The sequence below is a fragment of the Amblyomma americanum genome, chromosome 5 (assembly GCF_052857255.1).
Source record: "Amblyomma americanum isolate KBUSLIRL-KWMA chromosome 5, ASM5285725v1, whole genome shotgun sequence".
Lineage (NCBI taxonomy): Eukaryota > Metazoa > Arthropoda > Arachnida > Ixodida > Ixodidae > Amblyomma > Amblyomma americanum.
The window spans coordinates 169,139,838-169,154,314 of record NC_135501.1 but is presented as its reverse complement, the minus strand read 5'-3'; the positions used below and the strand labels follow the sequence as shown (position 1 = coordinate 169,154,314).

The 14,477-nt window shown below is 46.4% G+C and overlaps 1 protein-coding gene across 1 annotated transcript; it reads left to right on the top strand.

The window, feature by feature from the left end:
* The first annotated feature begins 8,739 nt into the window (after window positions 1–8,739).
* LOC144134328 (putative nicotine oxidoreductase) lies at window positions 8,740–11,901 on the top strand. Its single transcript, XM_077667266.1, has 2 exons — window positions 8,740–9,079; window positions 11,870–11,901. Exons 1-2 carry the CDS (start codon window positions 8,740–8,742, stop codon window positions 11,899–11,901), a joined length of 372 nt encoding a protein of 123 aa, XP_077523392.1.
* Window positions 11,902–14,477: the final 2,576 nt, after the last annotated feature.

The following is a 14,477-nucleotide window of genomic DNA, read 5'->3' as shown; positions in this document are numbered from 1 at the left end:
TGTCCCGCTTTTTGTGTGCACTTTGTGTTCTATAAATAAATCAAGGTAAAAAAGCACGATGTGATATGTAGCGGTCAATGGCATATATATATATATATATATATATATATATATGTGTGTGTGTGTGTGTGTGTGTGTGTGTGTGTGTGTGTGTGTGTGTGTGTGTGTGTGTGCGCGCGCGCGTGTGCGTGTGTGTGTGTGCGCGCGTGTGTGCGTGTGTGTGTGTGCGTGTGTGCGTGTGTGTGTGTGCGTGCGTGTGTGCGTGCGTGCGTGCGTGCGTGTGTGTGCGTGCGTGTGTGTGTGTGTGTGTGTGTGTGTGTGTGTGTGTGTGTGTGTGTGTGTGTGTGTGTGTGTGTGTGTGTGTGTGTGTGTGTGTGTGTGTGTGTGTGTGTGTGTGTGTGTGTGTGTGTGTGTGTGTGTGTGTGTGTGTGTGTGTGTGTGTGTGTGTGTGTGTGTGTGTGTGTGTGTGTGTGTGTGTGTGTGTGTGTGTGTGTGTGTGTGTGTGTGTGTGTGTGTGTGTGTGTGTGTGTGTGTGTGTGTGTGTGTGTGTGTGTGTGTGTGTGTGTGTGTGTGTGTGTGTGTGTGTGTGTCGTACATAAATCGTACAGAATCGTACATAAATAAAAATGCGCGTGTGCTTTCAGGAACACCTCAGAACTGGGATTCAGGTGATATAGTCCAGGTGAACTCTATAACTTGAACAGCGCAAGCCATGGAGGTTTTTCAATTCATCTTTCATCGAAATGTGTCTCCCGAGGCCCACATGCAATGCCGTGCTCTTAGTGTTAGCGCCCAAATATCACATCATCTGACCCGACCGGATAACTTATTGGGACAATCACAGTTATATTTAGTTCCCTATGCAGCAGTGATATTTTTTTAAACTGGGCTCTGTCTTTTTGTACGATGTCATTTTTGTTGATTTCAACTATCCTGTTTGTTTTTCTAGCAAAATTTCCTCACAGAGATAGAAGGCATTGTAGAAAGTTGACTGAAGAAGCCAACAAGAAATACTTTTCGACGGTCATACCGAAGTAACAGAAACCACGAAGCTTATTTAAGGTTGTCAAAAGACGCAACAGTCTCTTTTCTAAAAAAAAATACTTCAAACAGTTCATTAAACTATCTAGCGCTTGCGAAAAGGCGAAAGTGGTGAGCTCAAATATTATATTCTATAGCTGCGCCGTTGGCACTGGGAAAGGAAGGATGACTCCGGTGGGCACAGGCGTATCTACGTCTCCAGAAACAGTACTCCTGCTAGAGGAAACCAGTGTAAGGGAGCGACAGAGAGGGTACATGTAATATCATGCTTTGATCTGTTGGCATGGTTTAGACGCGAACAGAAGACATAGTTTTTATTGTTTCATTTAGTTCACGTTTCATTTTGTTGCGACAACCTGTGCTACGAAAGCGACGGGAAATTAGGATGCGAACGAGCAATCCTCGACATGAGCATGGCGGTCGCAGTGCCATCATCAGGTGCCATGATGCCGGCGCTTACTGTTACATCTTGTGATATGGGCCATTTCGCATCAATTCCAGGAACAGCCACAGCACAGTTTCGTTCCCTGGACGGTTAACGTAATGAAGAGCAACACCATATAATTTCTTGACATAGTTTGCTGAACCGCGTTCAACGCGGTGTATCCCAGCTGAAATGAATAAGAAACAGCAATGCACTCTTTCAAGTTTAAATTATATGTACATTGTTAGTAGTTACGTAAAGCAACACTAACTTCTTTTTATCTCCTTCCACCAATTTTACGGCGAGCAGAAAGCATTTACTCTCTAAATATGGCTTCAAACGCTCAGGTGTGAATAGGAAAACCAATACCGAAAATCGGATCAATAGTTCAAGTTCATGATAAAAAATTGCGCGAAGGAAAGACGAAACCCGGACAGGAACACGCAGACAAGCCACATTTGTGAGTTAGCTCATGTCTGAGCCGCCTTTAACGTTATTCTTCTTCCCTTCGCGCTATATTCACATAAAATCGATTATCGTGAATTGCACGGAAGCACCCGGCCTTGGTGCTTCCAGACATGTAGCATAAACGTTGCCCATTTCATTCGGCAAGAATGAAAGCCCGCGAAGATTAAGAGACACTCCTCTACAGCGTAATCCATGCGCCCGATTGACTGAAATCGCATTGTATTGAAAATATGAAAATAGAATGTGCGAGCGTGTGGCATCCGACACTATAAAACTCCTCAGCAATACTAGGATCCTTGACAGTAACTATAATGGCGCCATGAGCACAGGGTCCACTCTGATTGCCGCAGGTATTAGAGTGCAAACAATGTCTCTAGCGTAAGAAGGGGCGGCGGGAAGTTAGGTAGGCGGATGAGATTAAGAAGTTTGCGGGCATATGATGGGCGTAGCTGGCGAAGGATCAGGCTAATTGGACATACATTGGTGAGGCGTTTGCCCTGTGGGCCTGGTTCCGGCTGATGATGATGACGTCTCTGCGAGCTTTCCGCCATGGCGGCCAGTGACTGTTAGCGCCTGAGCTAAACTATAACTGTCTCTTTGAGGAGAAGCTGCGTGGAAAAGCATTTGCTCGCCGCAAAGTAGTGGCATGCAAGCCTCTATGGGCATTCAGCAGCTTAAACGGTGTGACGAACTCGAGAGCGCTATAGACATGCCGTGCACGACTTTCGCGAACATGGCAAACGCGCCCGCGTGCTGTGCGATGTCAGTGAACGTTAAACATCCCCAGGTGGTCGAAATTATTCCGGAGCCCTCCACTACACCACCTCTTTCTTCCTTTCCTCTCTCAGTTATCCCCTCCCTTACGACGCGGTTCAGGTGTCCACCGAAACGTAAGACAGATACTGCGCATTTCCATTCCCCCCTAAAGGAACCAACCAATTTTTTTTTTCAGTTTGCATTTCAAAGAGAGCACGCCAGTCTTCGGAACCGAAACCGCGGGCACATGCACCCTCAGAGCTCCCTGGCTCTGCAGTGTGCAGGAAGAAAGATTACCGCAAGCGACGCTGTGGTGCTACAGGGAAACGGTGACACAAGTCGCGCCTGTAGAGTTGTGAAAGGGGTGGCTAGATCGCCAGCGCGTTTGCATTACTGTAGCGCAAGAAAGGTTGGTAAAGAGTGCGCGCAAAACTCAATAGTTTACCACTGCTCTGGACCAGCAATATTTACTTTCCCCCTCAGTGTTTGACCCTCGGTGAGATTTAAAATAAGCTCAACTGGCTATTCTGATGTTATACTCAATAGATCTACCTCAGCAGAAGGATATGAGTGTACTTATATCGCACAAAACACTTGCGCATACACGCATCAACAAAGCGAGAACTAACATGTGTCCTGACATGGTCTCATACTGGCCGCAATAGCATACACAGTGGTGCGGGCTGAGGCAACATTCTGTTCCTTGTTTTTGAATTCTCTTCATATACAAAGTATTTCACGCACCTTGAATTAAGGATTATAAAAAGGCTGAGGTCATGGTCAGAGACTATCGACGTATTGCTTCCCGTCGTGTGGCACTCCTCATGGTGCTTTTTTAATCCTGTATAAAAAGCAAATTAGCTAAAACAATACCTTCAGTTTTAATGTTTACCTTATAAGGTTAAGTGCTTTTTATTAACTGGTCAAGAGGTAGTTACGAAACAACCGGCGAAGTTTTTCGTAGGAACGTATCTGTAACGTGGTCTCTTTTTTCCCCAGCATTTGAAGGAAGTCCGCAAATAATAGCAAAAAACATGACTGCACTATTCCGCTACCGTATTGTATGGCTTCCAAACGCATCCTGAACGAACAAAGCGTATGCGCACACCGACTCCAAGTAGGCGCCTGACGGGGTTCTCAGCACAGTCTTAATAGTGCGTCAGCACATTCCTCTGGAAACTGGAAAGTACGAGCCCCCATCGGCGATAAGCTGTAAGCAGGCCACAGACAGCCAACTCCGACGGTGCTCTTTTAAGTCTTCACACCGAGAAAACAGAGAAGTAAGGGAAAGAAGCGAAGTGGGGTATTATGACGTAGCCTCCATTTTCTTTATTTTGCGCTGCCCGTCTCATAAAGTGGTGGCCACTTCCCTAGCCTTCCTTCGTTTCCTTCGTTCAAAACTCGGTTTTGTTTTCCCTGCAGTGTGGCAGCGGATAAGCTTTGTCGCATATGGTATTTTTCATATTTCGCCGGCTTTCTGAAATTTCCGGAAAAAAGCGCCACGTTAGAGATTTGTTGCCAGAAAGAAATAAATCGATTGCTTCTTAACGCCCTCTAGAACATAACAAAACACATATAACGCTAACATGAATAATAATATGTTTGCACAATTAAGCCTAGGCAAATAATTTACTTGGCGGAGTAACAAAATAAACATTGAGGAGCACCACACAATGGTTAACAATATCTCATTAGTTCCATCCAGCTCTGGTGAGCCGGTTTTCTGTAGCCTTGGATCAAGTTACGTCAAACACCCTGTATATATGCCTCGAGGTAGCCGCTCTCACCAAAAAGAAACGGTATACACGTTTGCATTTTGTGTGTGTTTTTGCTTTTCAATGTATTAAGAATAGAAAATGTCCACGAATTGCATACATATTTCAATCATAGGTCAATTTAACGACCCCCGGAGCGGTGCTTAATTGTATTAAAATGAAGCACCTGTCTTCTGCTTCTTTGAATACGTTGTGTTGTGTAGGGTTTATTGGCGCATAAGCTACTAAGGCTACCATGCGCCAAACTCAAGGTAAACGAAATTGTTTTCTGTACATTTTCCCAAAGGTATAAAAACTACGGTAGTGTAGAAACCTTCAAGTATTATTTCCTTCTGCTTAGTATTGACAGCAAAACAAGATTCCCAAATTGCTAATATTAAAACTTTCGAAGGAGTCTGGATAACCTCATCAGCCATCAGCAAGAGCAGTCAACGGGTCTGGTAGCTTGCGGTTTATTGTTAAAGAGTACTCTAGATGTGTACTTGGTAGCGATAGTGTAGCAAATATGCTTGTGCAGTCATCGGATCTTTAGAATGTATGAGCATGTGAGCATGGCTCTTCTGTCTTTAAGTGACGGTTCGTTGGTTTCAAAATAAAGACTGTTTATAGGTGACGTCCTGTAAGCACCAGTTGAAAGGCGTAAACCTATATTGTGCACTGGGTCGATTCGTTCCATGTACGATGGCCTTGCTGAACCATTATATAATATACTGCCATAGTCTAAGCAGAATCGTACCACAGAGCGGTAAATATTTAGAACGCTTGCCCCTGCCAGAACCCCTGTGTTTATGTGAATGGATTTATAGTATGTCCAGTCATTGGGAAGTTTTCGTTTTTAGCGCATTATTAAGAGGCAGGAAGGCGAGGTTTTTGTCAAATGTTATACCTAAAAATTTGTGTTTACTTATGCGGGAAACTCGGTTTAGTTCGGATTTAGGGTCGGATCTGCCTGTAACCCTCGTTTGAGTGAGAAAATAATGCCAACTGTTTTCTGTGCAGAAAACCGGAAGCCATTTCTATCTGTCCATGATGCCAGTTTGTTAACTGTTAATTGTGTTTGCCTTTCGCTTCTTGATATGTTGGAGGATGTGCAAACTATCTGGAGGTCGTCTACGTAAACAGAATACATAACGGACCTCGGTATTATTTTGCTAAGAGAACTCATTTTTACAATAAAAAGAGTTGTGCTTAAAATAAACCCTGGAGGCACTCCATTTTCTTTAATCAAATTTATCGAAAGGGTTGCGCCTAGGCGGACATTAAATCAACGATTAGACAAAAAGTATTTAAAGAAGTTCAGCATTCTGCCACGGATGCCGAGCTCAGCTAAGCGCTGAAGAATTCCAAACCTGCCGGTTGTATCATATGCTGTTTCTAAATCGAAAGACTCCAAGACAGTGTTCTTTGTGGATAAGAGCTTCTTTGAGAATATTTTCGAGACGAAATAGGTGATCTGTAGTGGACGATCTCTTTTTAAAACCACATTGATAGATATTAGGATGTTCGCAGGATTGAATGACAAAAGTTAATATTATATCCAGGACACTTTGAGAGGATTTGGCGAGGCATCTGGTGAGGGCTATGGGTCTATAACCGCAAGGAGAGGTTGGGGGTTTACAAGGTTTAAGAAATAGTACAATAATGGCTTTTTTGCAAGGTTCAGGTATTTTCTCTGATATCCAAACTGTGTTAAAGAATTTTAAAATTGCTTCTACGGCAGGTTTAGAATGATAGCAATCATTTCATAGTCTATTTGGTGGGATCCTTGAGCAGCTTTTTTTTTTTCGGAAAACAGTAATCTATTTATTTCTTTGAGCGTAATTAAATTTTGTATTGTTCTTTTGCACCCCCACTTATCGAAGGCCTTTTTTTGTTATATCTTTGTGTTTTATAAACGACTGCGTATAATGTGATGAACTAGAAACTGCGGCGAATTGCTCCCCCAATATGTCTGCCTGTTCCCTTATGCTCGTTTGTGAGCCAGGTACGTGTTGTTAGAAGAGGAATTGTGAACGGCGAGAAGTTGGCGTTTAATTTCCGGACCAGGGCCAGATCAGCGGAGGCGGCGGACACAAGTCACGGAGCCGAAGTCGCAACCGGGGCAGGAGCCAGAGTCGAGGCGCCAACAAGGACGAGTCCTACCCTCCCTTGGCGAAGCAGACCGGCGGCCCGGACTAGTGGCAGGGGCAGCAACAACAACAAAAGAAGAGCGGCGTCAAGGTGAGCTGGGGAGCGGGCCCTCCCAGATCACTAGTTCCGCACTCGGGGCAAAACAATAACCACAACAACAACATGCAGACAAACAATGAGATGAGACTAGCCGAGAAAAATAGGGCACTAAAACAAGAGCTAGAGCTATGCCGCGAAGAAACGCGCCTGCTCAGAAACAGAATTGACGATTTGATCAGGAAAATGCAATGGCAGAGGCAGACAGGGTGTACACCCGTTAGGTTGCCGCCGACGCCGCCCGCCGAGCAGCCCGCGCAACAACAATCAGAGGAGCAGAGCTTCAAGGAGGAAATGAAGAACTTCATGCTAGCCATGCAACATCAAATGCAGCAGATGCAGCAGAAAATGGCGCTGCACGATCAGAGCTTCCGTAACTACGTGAAGAGCCAAAATACTCAAAAAACTATAAACGATGCCAGAGATAGGCTATACAACGAGAGGAGATTTGGATCAGAAACACAAGGGAAGAACGCTAGCGGTAATGCAACATGGCAGGACAAAACCAACTAGAGATATGGCAGTGGAACTGCCTGGGCTTCCGGCGCAAGCAGGGACTCCTGCAGCAATTCATTTACACGGAAAACAAACCACCAGATATAACTATGCTTCAGGAATAGCACACCCACGCTAAGAGGGTATAAATTCCAAGAGAGCGGGCGCACCGCAGCCCTCATCAGCAACAAAATAGCAACCATAGCGCATGATGAAATTGAGGACAGACAGATAAAGCACGTAATAACCAAAGTAATTCCCAAGAAGAAAAGAAGAGCCAGAAGCACCTTCATAGTAAATCTCTTAAGCCCCCCTAGGCAAAAAAGGGACACTTTATTAAGCTATTTGCTGGGGCGAGCAGGCTGGCCGGGCGGAACACCCTAATTATAGCAGGAGATTTTAATGCCAAAAGCCCGAGCTGGGGCTACCCGAAAGACGAAAAGAAGGGGCGGAACATATGCACCGCGGCGGAAAGCATAAGATGCGAGCTTCTAACAGACGAGAACCAACCGACTAGGCAAGGCAACAGCGTTAATCCAGACACGTGTCCAGACCTAACCTTTGTCAAAGGAGCGAAACAAGTCGAGTGGGAGAACCTGCTGGAAAATCTAGGCAACGACCACCACATTATAAGAATCAGCTCGGTAGCAGACGACGTCAAGAGGAAGATCGGCACAGCCCGTTTTACGGACTGGGACGCCTTTAGGCAACACTGCCGACAGCTGAAGGGCGAAATCACTTCGATAGGGGAGTGGAGCCAGCAGCTCAAACAGATACAAGAGATGTATTTCCAATAGGTAGACAGAACCAAGCAAGCACCGGAGGTAGACAAGCGGCTACTCAGGCTATGGGAGGCAAGACGCGGTCTCACCAAAAGATGGAAGAAACAGAAATTCAACAAGAAGCTACAAAATATAGCGGAAGTCACGACCCAGGCAGAGGAGTACACGACGCAGCTAGCCAGACAAGGGTGGCAACAGTAGCACCTCGCTGAATGGAACACTCAGTACGGCCAAAACGTGGCGCATCCTCAAGGCCCTATTGGACCCTACAAAAACTAAGGCGGAAAGCGGCAAGGTGATGCAGAGACTAGGACACCAATACAAGGGTACCGACGAGCAGCTCCTCGAAGAGGTGCGAGCCAAATGCTACGGCAAGGACGAGCCCAAAGGCTACGACGAAAAATACCTCGGAGGTGACAACCCAGATATGAACAGGCCCATAACACGCGAGGAAGTCACCGCGGCAATGAGAGCCATCACGAAGAACACCGCGGCGGGAGCCGACAGAATTGGGAATTCCCTCATAAGGAACCTATGCGATCAGGCAACAGGCCAGCTGACAGCCTACCTCAACACGCTATGGCAGGAAGGAAGAATCCCAGCCGAATGGAAGCATGCCGTCGTAGTAATGATTCCTAAACCGAGCAAGAAGCTGCAGATCGAGAATCTTAGACCAATCTCCCTCACTTCTTGACTGGGAAAACTATACGAAAGAATCATCACCAAACGAATTCAAGAACATCTAGAAGGCAAGAGGCTATTTTCAGACAGCATGTATGGCTTCAGGGCGAACATCTCGACGCAAGACGTCCTCCTGCAACTCAAGGAAGAGGTCCTCGAAACAATGCCCAAAGCTGGCGAAAACATAGTCACCACTCTCGACATAAAAGGAGCCTTCAACAATGTTAGCCATCGAGCCATTATGGAGGGGCTGAACAACATCAATTGCGGAAGAAGGATCCACGATTACCTGAAGGACTTCCTGACCAACCGAACAGCCACAGTGGGACTGAGGGAGCTGCGAAGCGATGTCTTCACCACTCCAAGCAAAGGCACGCCCCAAGGCTCGGTCATCTCGCCCATTCTCTTTAATTTTGGCGATGATCGGCCTGGCAAGGAAACTCGGCGAAATCCAAAGCATTCAACACGCGATGTACGCAGACGACATCACGGTTTGGGTGACACAAGGGTCCCTGGGAGAAAAACAAGAGAGGCTACAGGAGGCGGCAAAATGTGTAGAAGAGTACGTAAAGAAGAGAGGACTAGCCTGCTCTACGGAGAAATCCGAACACTTGAGAGTAGGAAGGCACCCCACAAGGCAGCACTCGAGGTAAAGCCGGAGGGGCAAAACATTCCAGAAAGAGACACGATAAGAGTTTTGGGAATGTAGCGGCAGGGGAGCAGAAAATGTTGCTACACGATTTGCCTGCTCAACAAGGCAGCGGGGCAGGTGAGTCGCATGATAACCAGAGTCTCCCAAAGGAGATACGGGATAAACGAAGACGACACGCTGAAACTCGTCAGAAGCCTAATAGTTAGCCGGGTGACCTACTCGCTCCCGTACCACCCCATGAACAAGGGTGAAAGAGAGCAAGTAGAAACAATCCTAAGGAAGGCCTACAAGACGGCACTCCACCTACCGAAGAACACACCGAACGAAAATCTGCTACAGCTGGGGATCAGCAACACCCCCAGCGAGCTGGTGGAAGCGCAGCTTGGAGCACAAATAGTAAGACTCAGAGACACAGCCACAGGAAGAGCGTTCCTGACGAGTTTAGGTCGAGACATGAGTGGACGCCTCGATCGATACGCCGACGTACCCGACGACATCCGTAAGACCCTCCAGGTCAGCCCTATACCGAAAAACATGAATCCGAATCTCCACGCGGCCAGGAGGAAGGCGCGGGCAGATTACGTAGAACGGCATCTAGCCAAGCTCAACATGCATTAGAACAACAGCCGTAGTGGTAGACAACACAGGCAAGCTGATTACCTGCGCAACCACCGGAAGCTATACGGTAGCTGAGGCGGAGGAGGTCGCCGTGGCGCTGGCGGCGGCTGAAGGCTACCCGAGAAGCAAGTCACTATACATCCTTACGGACTCAAAAGAAGCATGCAGAAACTACACGAAAGGTAGAATCTGCAGAGCCGCCCTAAATATCCTCCGTAAAGTAGGGCATTTCAAACACAACACAACCCACAGGATAATGTGGATTCCAGCACACACGGGAATAGAGGGTAACGAAAAGGCGGATAGCTTAACTCGCGAGATCACGTACCGAGCTGAGCAGCCACAAACCCTGGGTCACCACTATACCATTGAGATGGGATATTCGGAGATATTGAATTTTCACGGAGTAAGGAGGATTAGATACTCTCCTCCGCATAAGTCTCTAACACAGCAAGAAACAGCTAGTTGGCGGAGGCTGCAAACGGGAACTTTCTTTAACTTACACGTCCAACACAAAATGTATCCTACACAATTCAGGGACACATGCCCGTGGTGCGGGGCAACCCCCATGCTATACCATATCACCTGGGAGTGCAAACGCAACTACGCATTCCACCAACACAAAACACCGAGTGCGGAGCAATAGGAGACTCGGCTCACCAGCTGCGAGCTCACTGCCCAAAGGGCACTAGTGCAGCACGCAAGCGATGCAGTTAGGCTCAGTGGAGCCCTGGAATAAGGGTCCAACCTTGCTGAAAGAGGTCAAGCGTCGACAGCGATGAAGACGAAGACCGAACCGCCAATCTTTCAAGAGACCTCAATAAAATTTTCTCTCTCTCTCTCATTATCTGGCTTGATGTCTGGGAATTTTATAGGCACGACACTGGGGTCCTTACCCAGGACACATCGAGTGCCCTAAGGCTATCTGCTCCATCCTTACTGGCATTGGCAAAGTACTGCTTAAGTGAACTTCATTTTAAGTACGTTCTACTAGAGAAAGTTCAAACGGATCCTCTTGAGAGTGGTTTTGGACAGTACCGGCAAATGGCTGGTGGGCAGTACCACATATCTATTTGACAGCTCTGTGAAACAGGGGGCTGCATTCGCCTTCAAAACGCCCTGCCAAAGATGAGCACTGATGACTTCAGAAACATCGAAGCGACAAACAGTGTCAGAGATGTAGGAACCTCCTTTACTGTTCAAGTTGTAGACGCTGACCTTGATGCACTCAGAGCACGAATGCCAGTTAATGGTTATGTTGGCGGGTATTGTGCGCATGCGACAATGAAAGTTTTAAAGTGTGAAAGTTGCCGAGGACACTTGGTTGTTACCAGAAGTGAGACGGAAATGGAAGAAGACACCCATTCCTTAATCGCACAACTGGGCCGAGGTGGACTGAAGTTTCCCTCTGCCCTTGTGATTACAATAGTCATGTACACGGAGGTTGTAGTTACAAAGCTTGTGGCCTGCGCACAATTTCTCCATGGGCCCAACCAAAGGAATGTCGTTCGGCAACTGACGCTCAACTCTCTACCGAGGCTTGAGGACATAGATGCATGTGAAAATGGGTACGCCTACGAGCTCCTTGTCACACTTGTTGCAAACTGTGCAGCAAACAATGCTTAACAACTTATGCAAACAAAGGAATGATCAACTTCATATTATAAAAAACAGAAGGCAAAAAACAGAAAAGCCCACATGTTTCTTGAAAAGTAATTTTTCATAACTTGTACACCGCACATTTAATTACTTTAAAATGCACTGCAGGTATTTCATTGCAGTTTCCTCATGTCATTCTTTTGGCGAACTTCTGCCTGTTATAGTGCAATGAGCCTTCTTTTGTTTGCGTCATGCATGCTTTCTAGCCCAGAGTTTAAATGACAGTTCTTTGTTTTTAATCTGAAATTTTGAGTGGTTTGGCAATTAAGTGTGATGATGTTTTTTTTTACAGAGCTGAGCCTCAGACAGTGCCCGCTGTGGTAAGTGAATTACTTATTTGTCACACCTTTTGTCTGTATGTGCTCTTCGTGTGCAGTGTCTATTATTGTACTATTGTTGCAGTGTCTATTATGAATTATTATATTAGTGTCTATATTATTGTGCAATGCAGTTTGTGCAGTGGATTCCTTGTGCATTCCTGTACGTGTAGAAGTGAAATAAGTGGTTCTTTGTGTCACTTATTTATTATAGCCTAGTCCACAGTTTAGTCACAAGTGTGTTTAACGTACTGTGGTTTCTTTGCATGTCTTCGACTCTACAAAGTAATATGTTCTGTTTTATGCCATTGGAGGGCGGCCACCTACTCTGAAAAATGGATGAAATAACATTTTCTTCTAACCTACAGTTAAGATGCGAGTATGGTTTTCGTTTTCTACCTCTTGGCATTGCAATGTGCTATGTTCTGCTTCTTCTCGTTAATCTGAAGCTCGTACCGTGCCACAGGGCCTACTTTAATATACAGACTGGCATTGTAACTGTGTGTATCTCTTATCGGTGCAACAACTTGTTTCGGCTGTCAGTTGTTTACGATTTTATAGCACGCAGTATAAAAGGCAACATTAGTCTACATTACAGCGCAATATCGTTTTCTGTCTGTCATGTATTTTGGCCGCGAACGATGTGTAGTCGTAAATATCTGTAAATATGCATACAGACAGAGTCTGCTGTGATAAATAAATATGTATAATTCTGTCTGTAATCTTAATTATTTGCCTTTGCCCTGATAAATCGCGCGTACCTGGCGGTCGACGAGCCTGTCTGTGGCATCAGTTCCCGCGAGGCGAGCGCGCGGCAATCGCTCGCGGCCCTCAGCCGGCGCGCAGTGACGTCGTTGACGTCGCGTCACGTGACTCGCAGGCCTGAGAGCTGTTGAGGGGGTAATGCTAGAGAGAGGAAGAAGGCAGCACTGGGAGCATAGAGGTGCATTCCCTTTTTCAATGCCCGTCGCGGCGCGGCGCTGGGCGCGCAGGCGCTCCGCACATAAGCGAGGAAGTGTTCATGGAAATGAGCACCCGGTCTCGCAGTTCCTTCGGCTGTGGCCGAACTACGTACGCGGCCGCCACCTTCAAAACATGTGCGAAGATATGAACACCATCCTTGCAATGTCAAACAGCAACAGGAACACCGTCGTGAGGAGGGCTTTTCTTTGAACAGCCTATGTGCAGGAGTAGGAGTACCTTAGCCATTGTCGTTGGCTGTAGTTTCCCTGAAATGTGCAACTCCTGGATCCTTGTGAACGCTGAATGATTAATAACGCCCTCGAAAAATAACACATAAAAGACGCTGTTCTAAATTCAAATCAATTTTCAGGGGCATTTGTTAACACTGAAAAATTGTGTTTAGCATTACTTTATACTTACTCCTGTCACGAGAGGGAAGCAGAGACAAAGACGGACATATTAGCCTGATTAGAGGATGAATTTAAAGAAGGATGGATAACATGAAGGGTACCACAATTAGGAAAGCGAAGTAGGCAGAAAAATATAAGCAACGGCTGCTTTGTGGTTTATGGGGATTTAACGTCCCAAACCGACTCAGGCTATGAGGGACGCCGTAGTGAAGGGCTCCGGAAATTTCGACGACCTGGGATTCTTTAACGTGCACTCACATCGCACAGTACACGGGCCTCTAGAATTTCGCCTCCATCGAAATTCGACCGCCGCGGCCGCGATCGAACCGCGTCTTTCGGGTGAGCAGACGAGCGCCATGACCACTGAGCCACCGCTGCGGCCGCAACGACTGTTTTGATTCCGTAACATGTTTACAAAGCAGTGTGTGTGCCACTTGCCATAACATTCCGGAATTTGAGAGCAAGTTGAGGAGTCGCAATCTCTGCGTAAAGGTCAGTTTTGGGAAAAGAAGCGGTACACATTAACGCAGCATAGCAGGGGAGGGTTTTTCCACATAATCCATAAAAGTGGTCGGTCATGTGGGTATTCTTTCGATGCTGCGGGGGAGTGGCGTGCTCTAATAAGCTCATGGCCGCAATATTTTTTTTTATCAAAGTACAGGCAAGAACTGCCGACTTAAAGGGAGTAGGAAATTATATTTACTGAGGTTAAATAAACCGTCAACCCACCGCCTGATTTTTCAGCTAGCTTCGCTAACACCGAAGAAGGAAGGAAAGAAGGAAGGAAGGAAGGAAGGCCTCAGACGTTGCTGGCACATACCCACTACGGGGGAGTGGCCAAGACACAGGTGGTTAATTACTGGATACAGGAAAGTTTTGACGAGAAAAGGAGTGGTAATAGTATGTAGTCTGAGAGATTGGAAGAGGGAAGGAAAGGGGTCCAGTTAACTTGGAGATCAAAGACGGGACAATTGCTTAATGTGCATAATAGTACACAATGCCTGTAATGTTGCAATTTCGTACTGATTGAGGGCGGGGAAAAGAAATTAGAATGGGAGTCGCTGCGTTTCTTGAAGAAAATTTTGCACAGCAGAGCGCACACTCCTGTCGCTTCGTCCAAGCAAAGAAGCGCCAATGGAAAGAACAACCGCGGAAGACACAGGCAAGCCCAGTTGATGAACTGGAATTTGCAAAAGACGCTTCCTCAAAT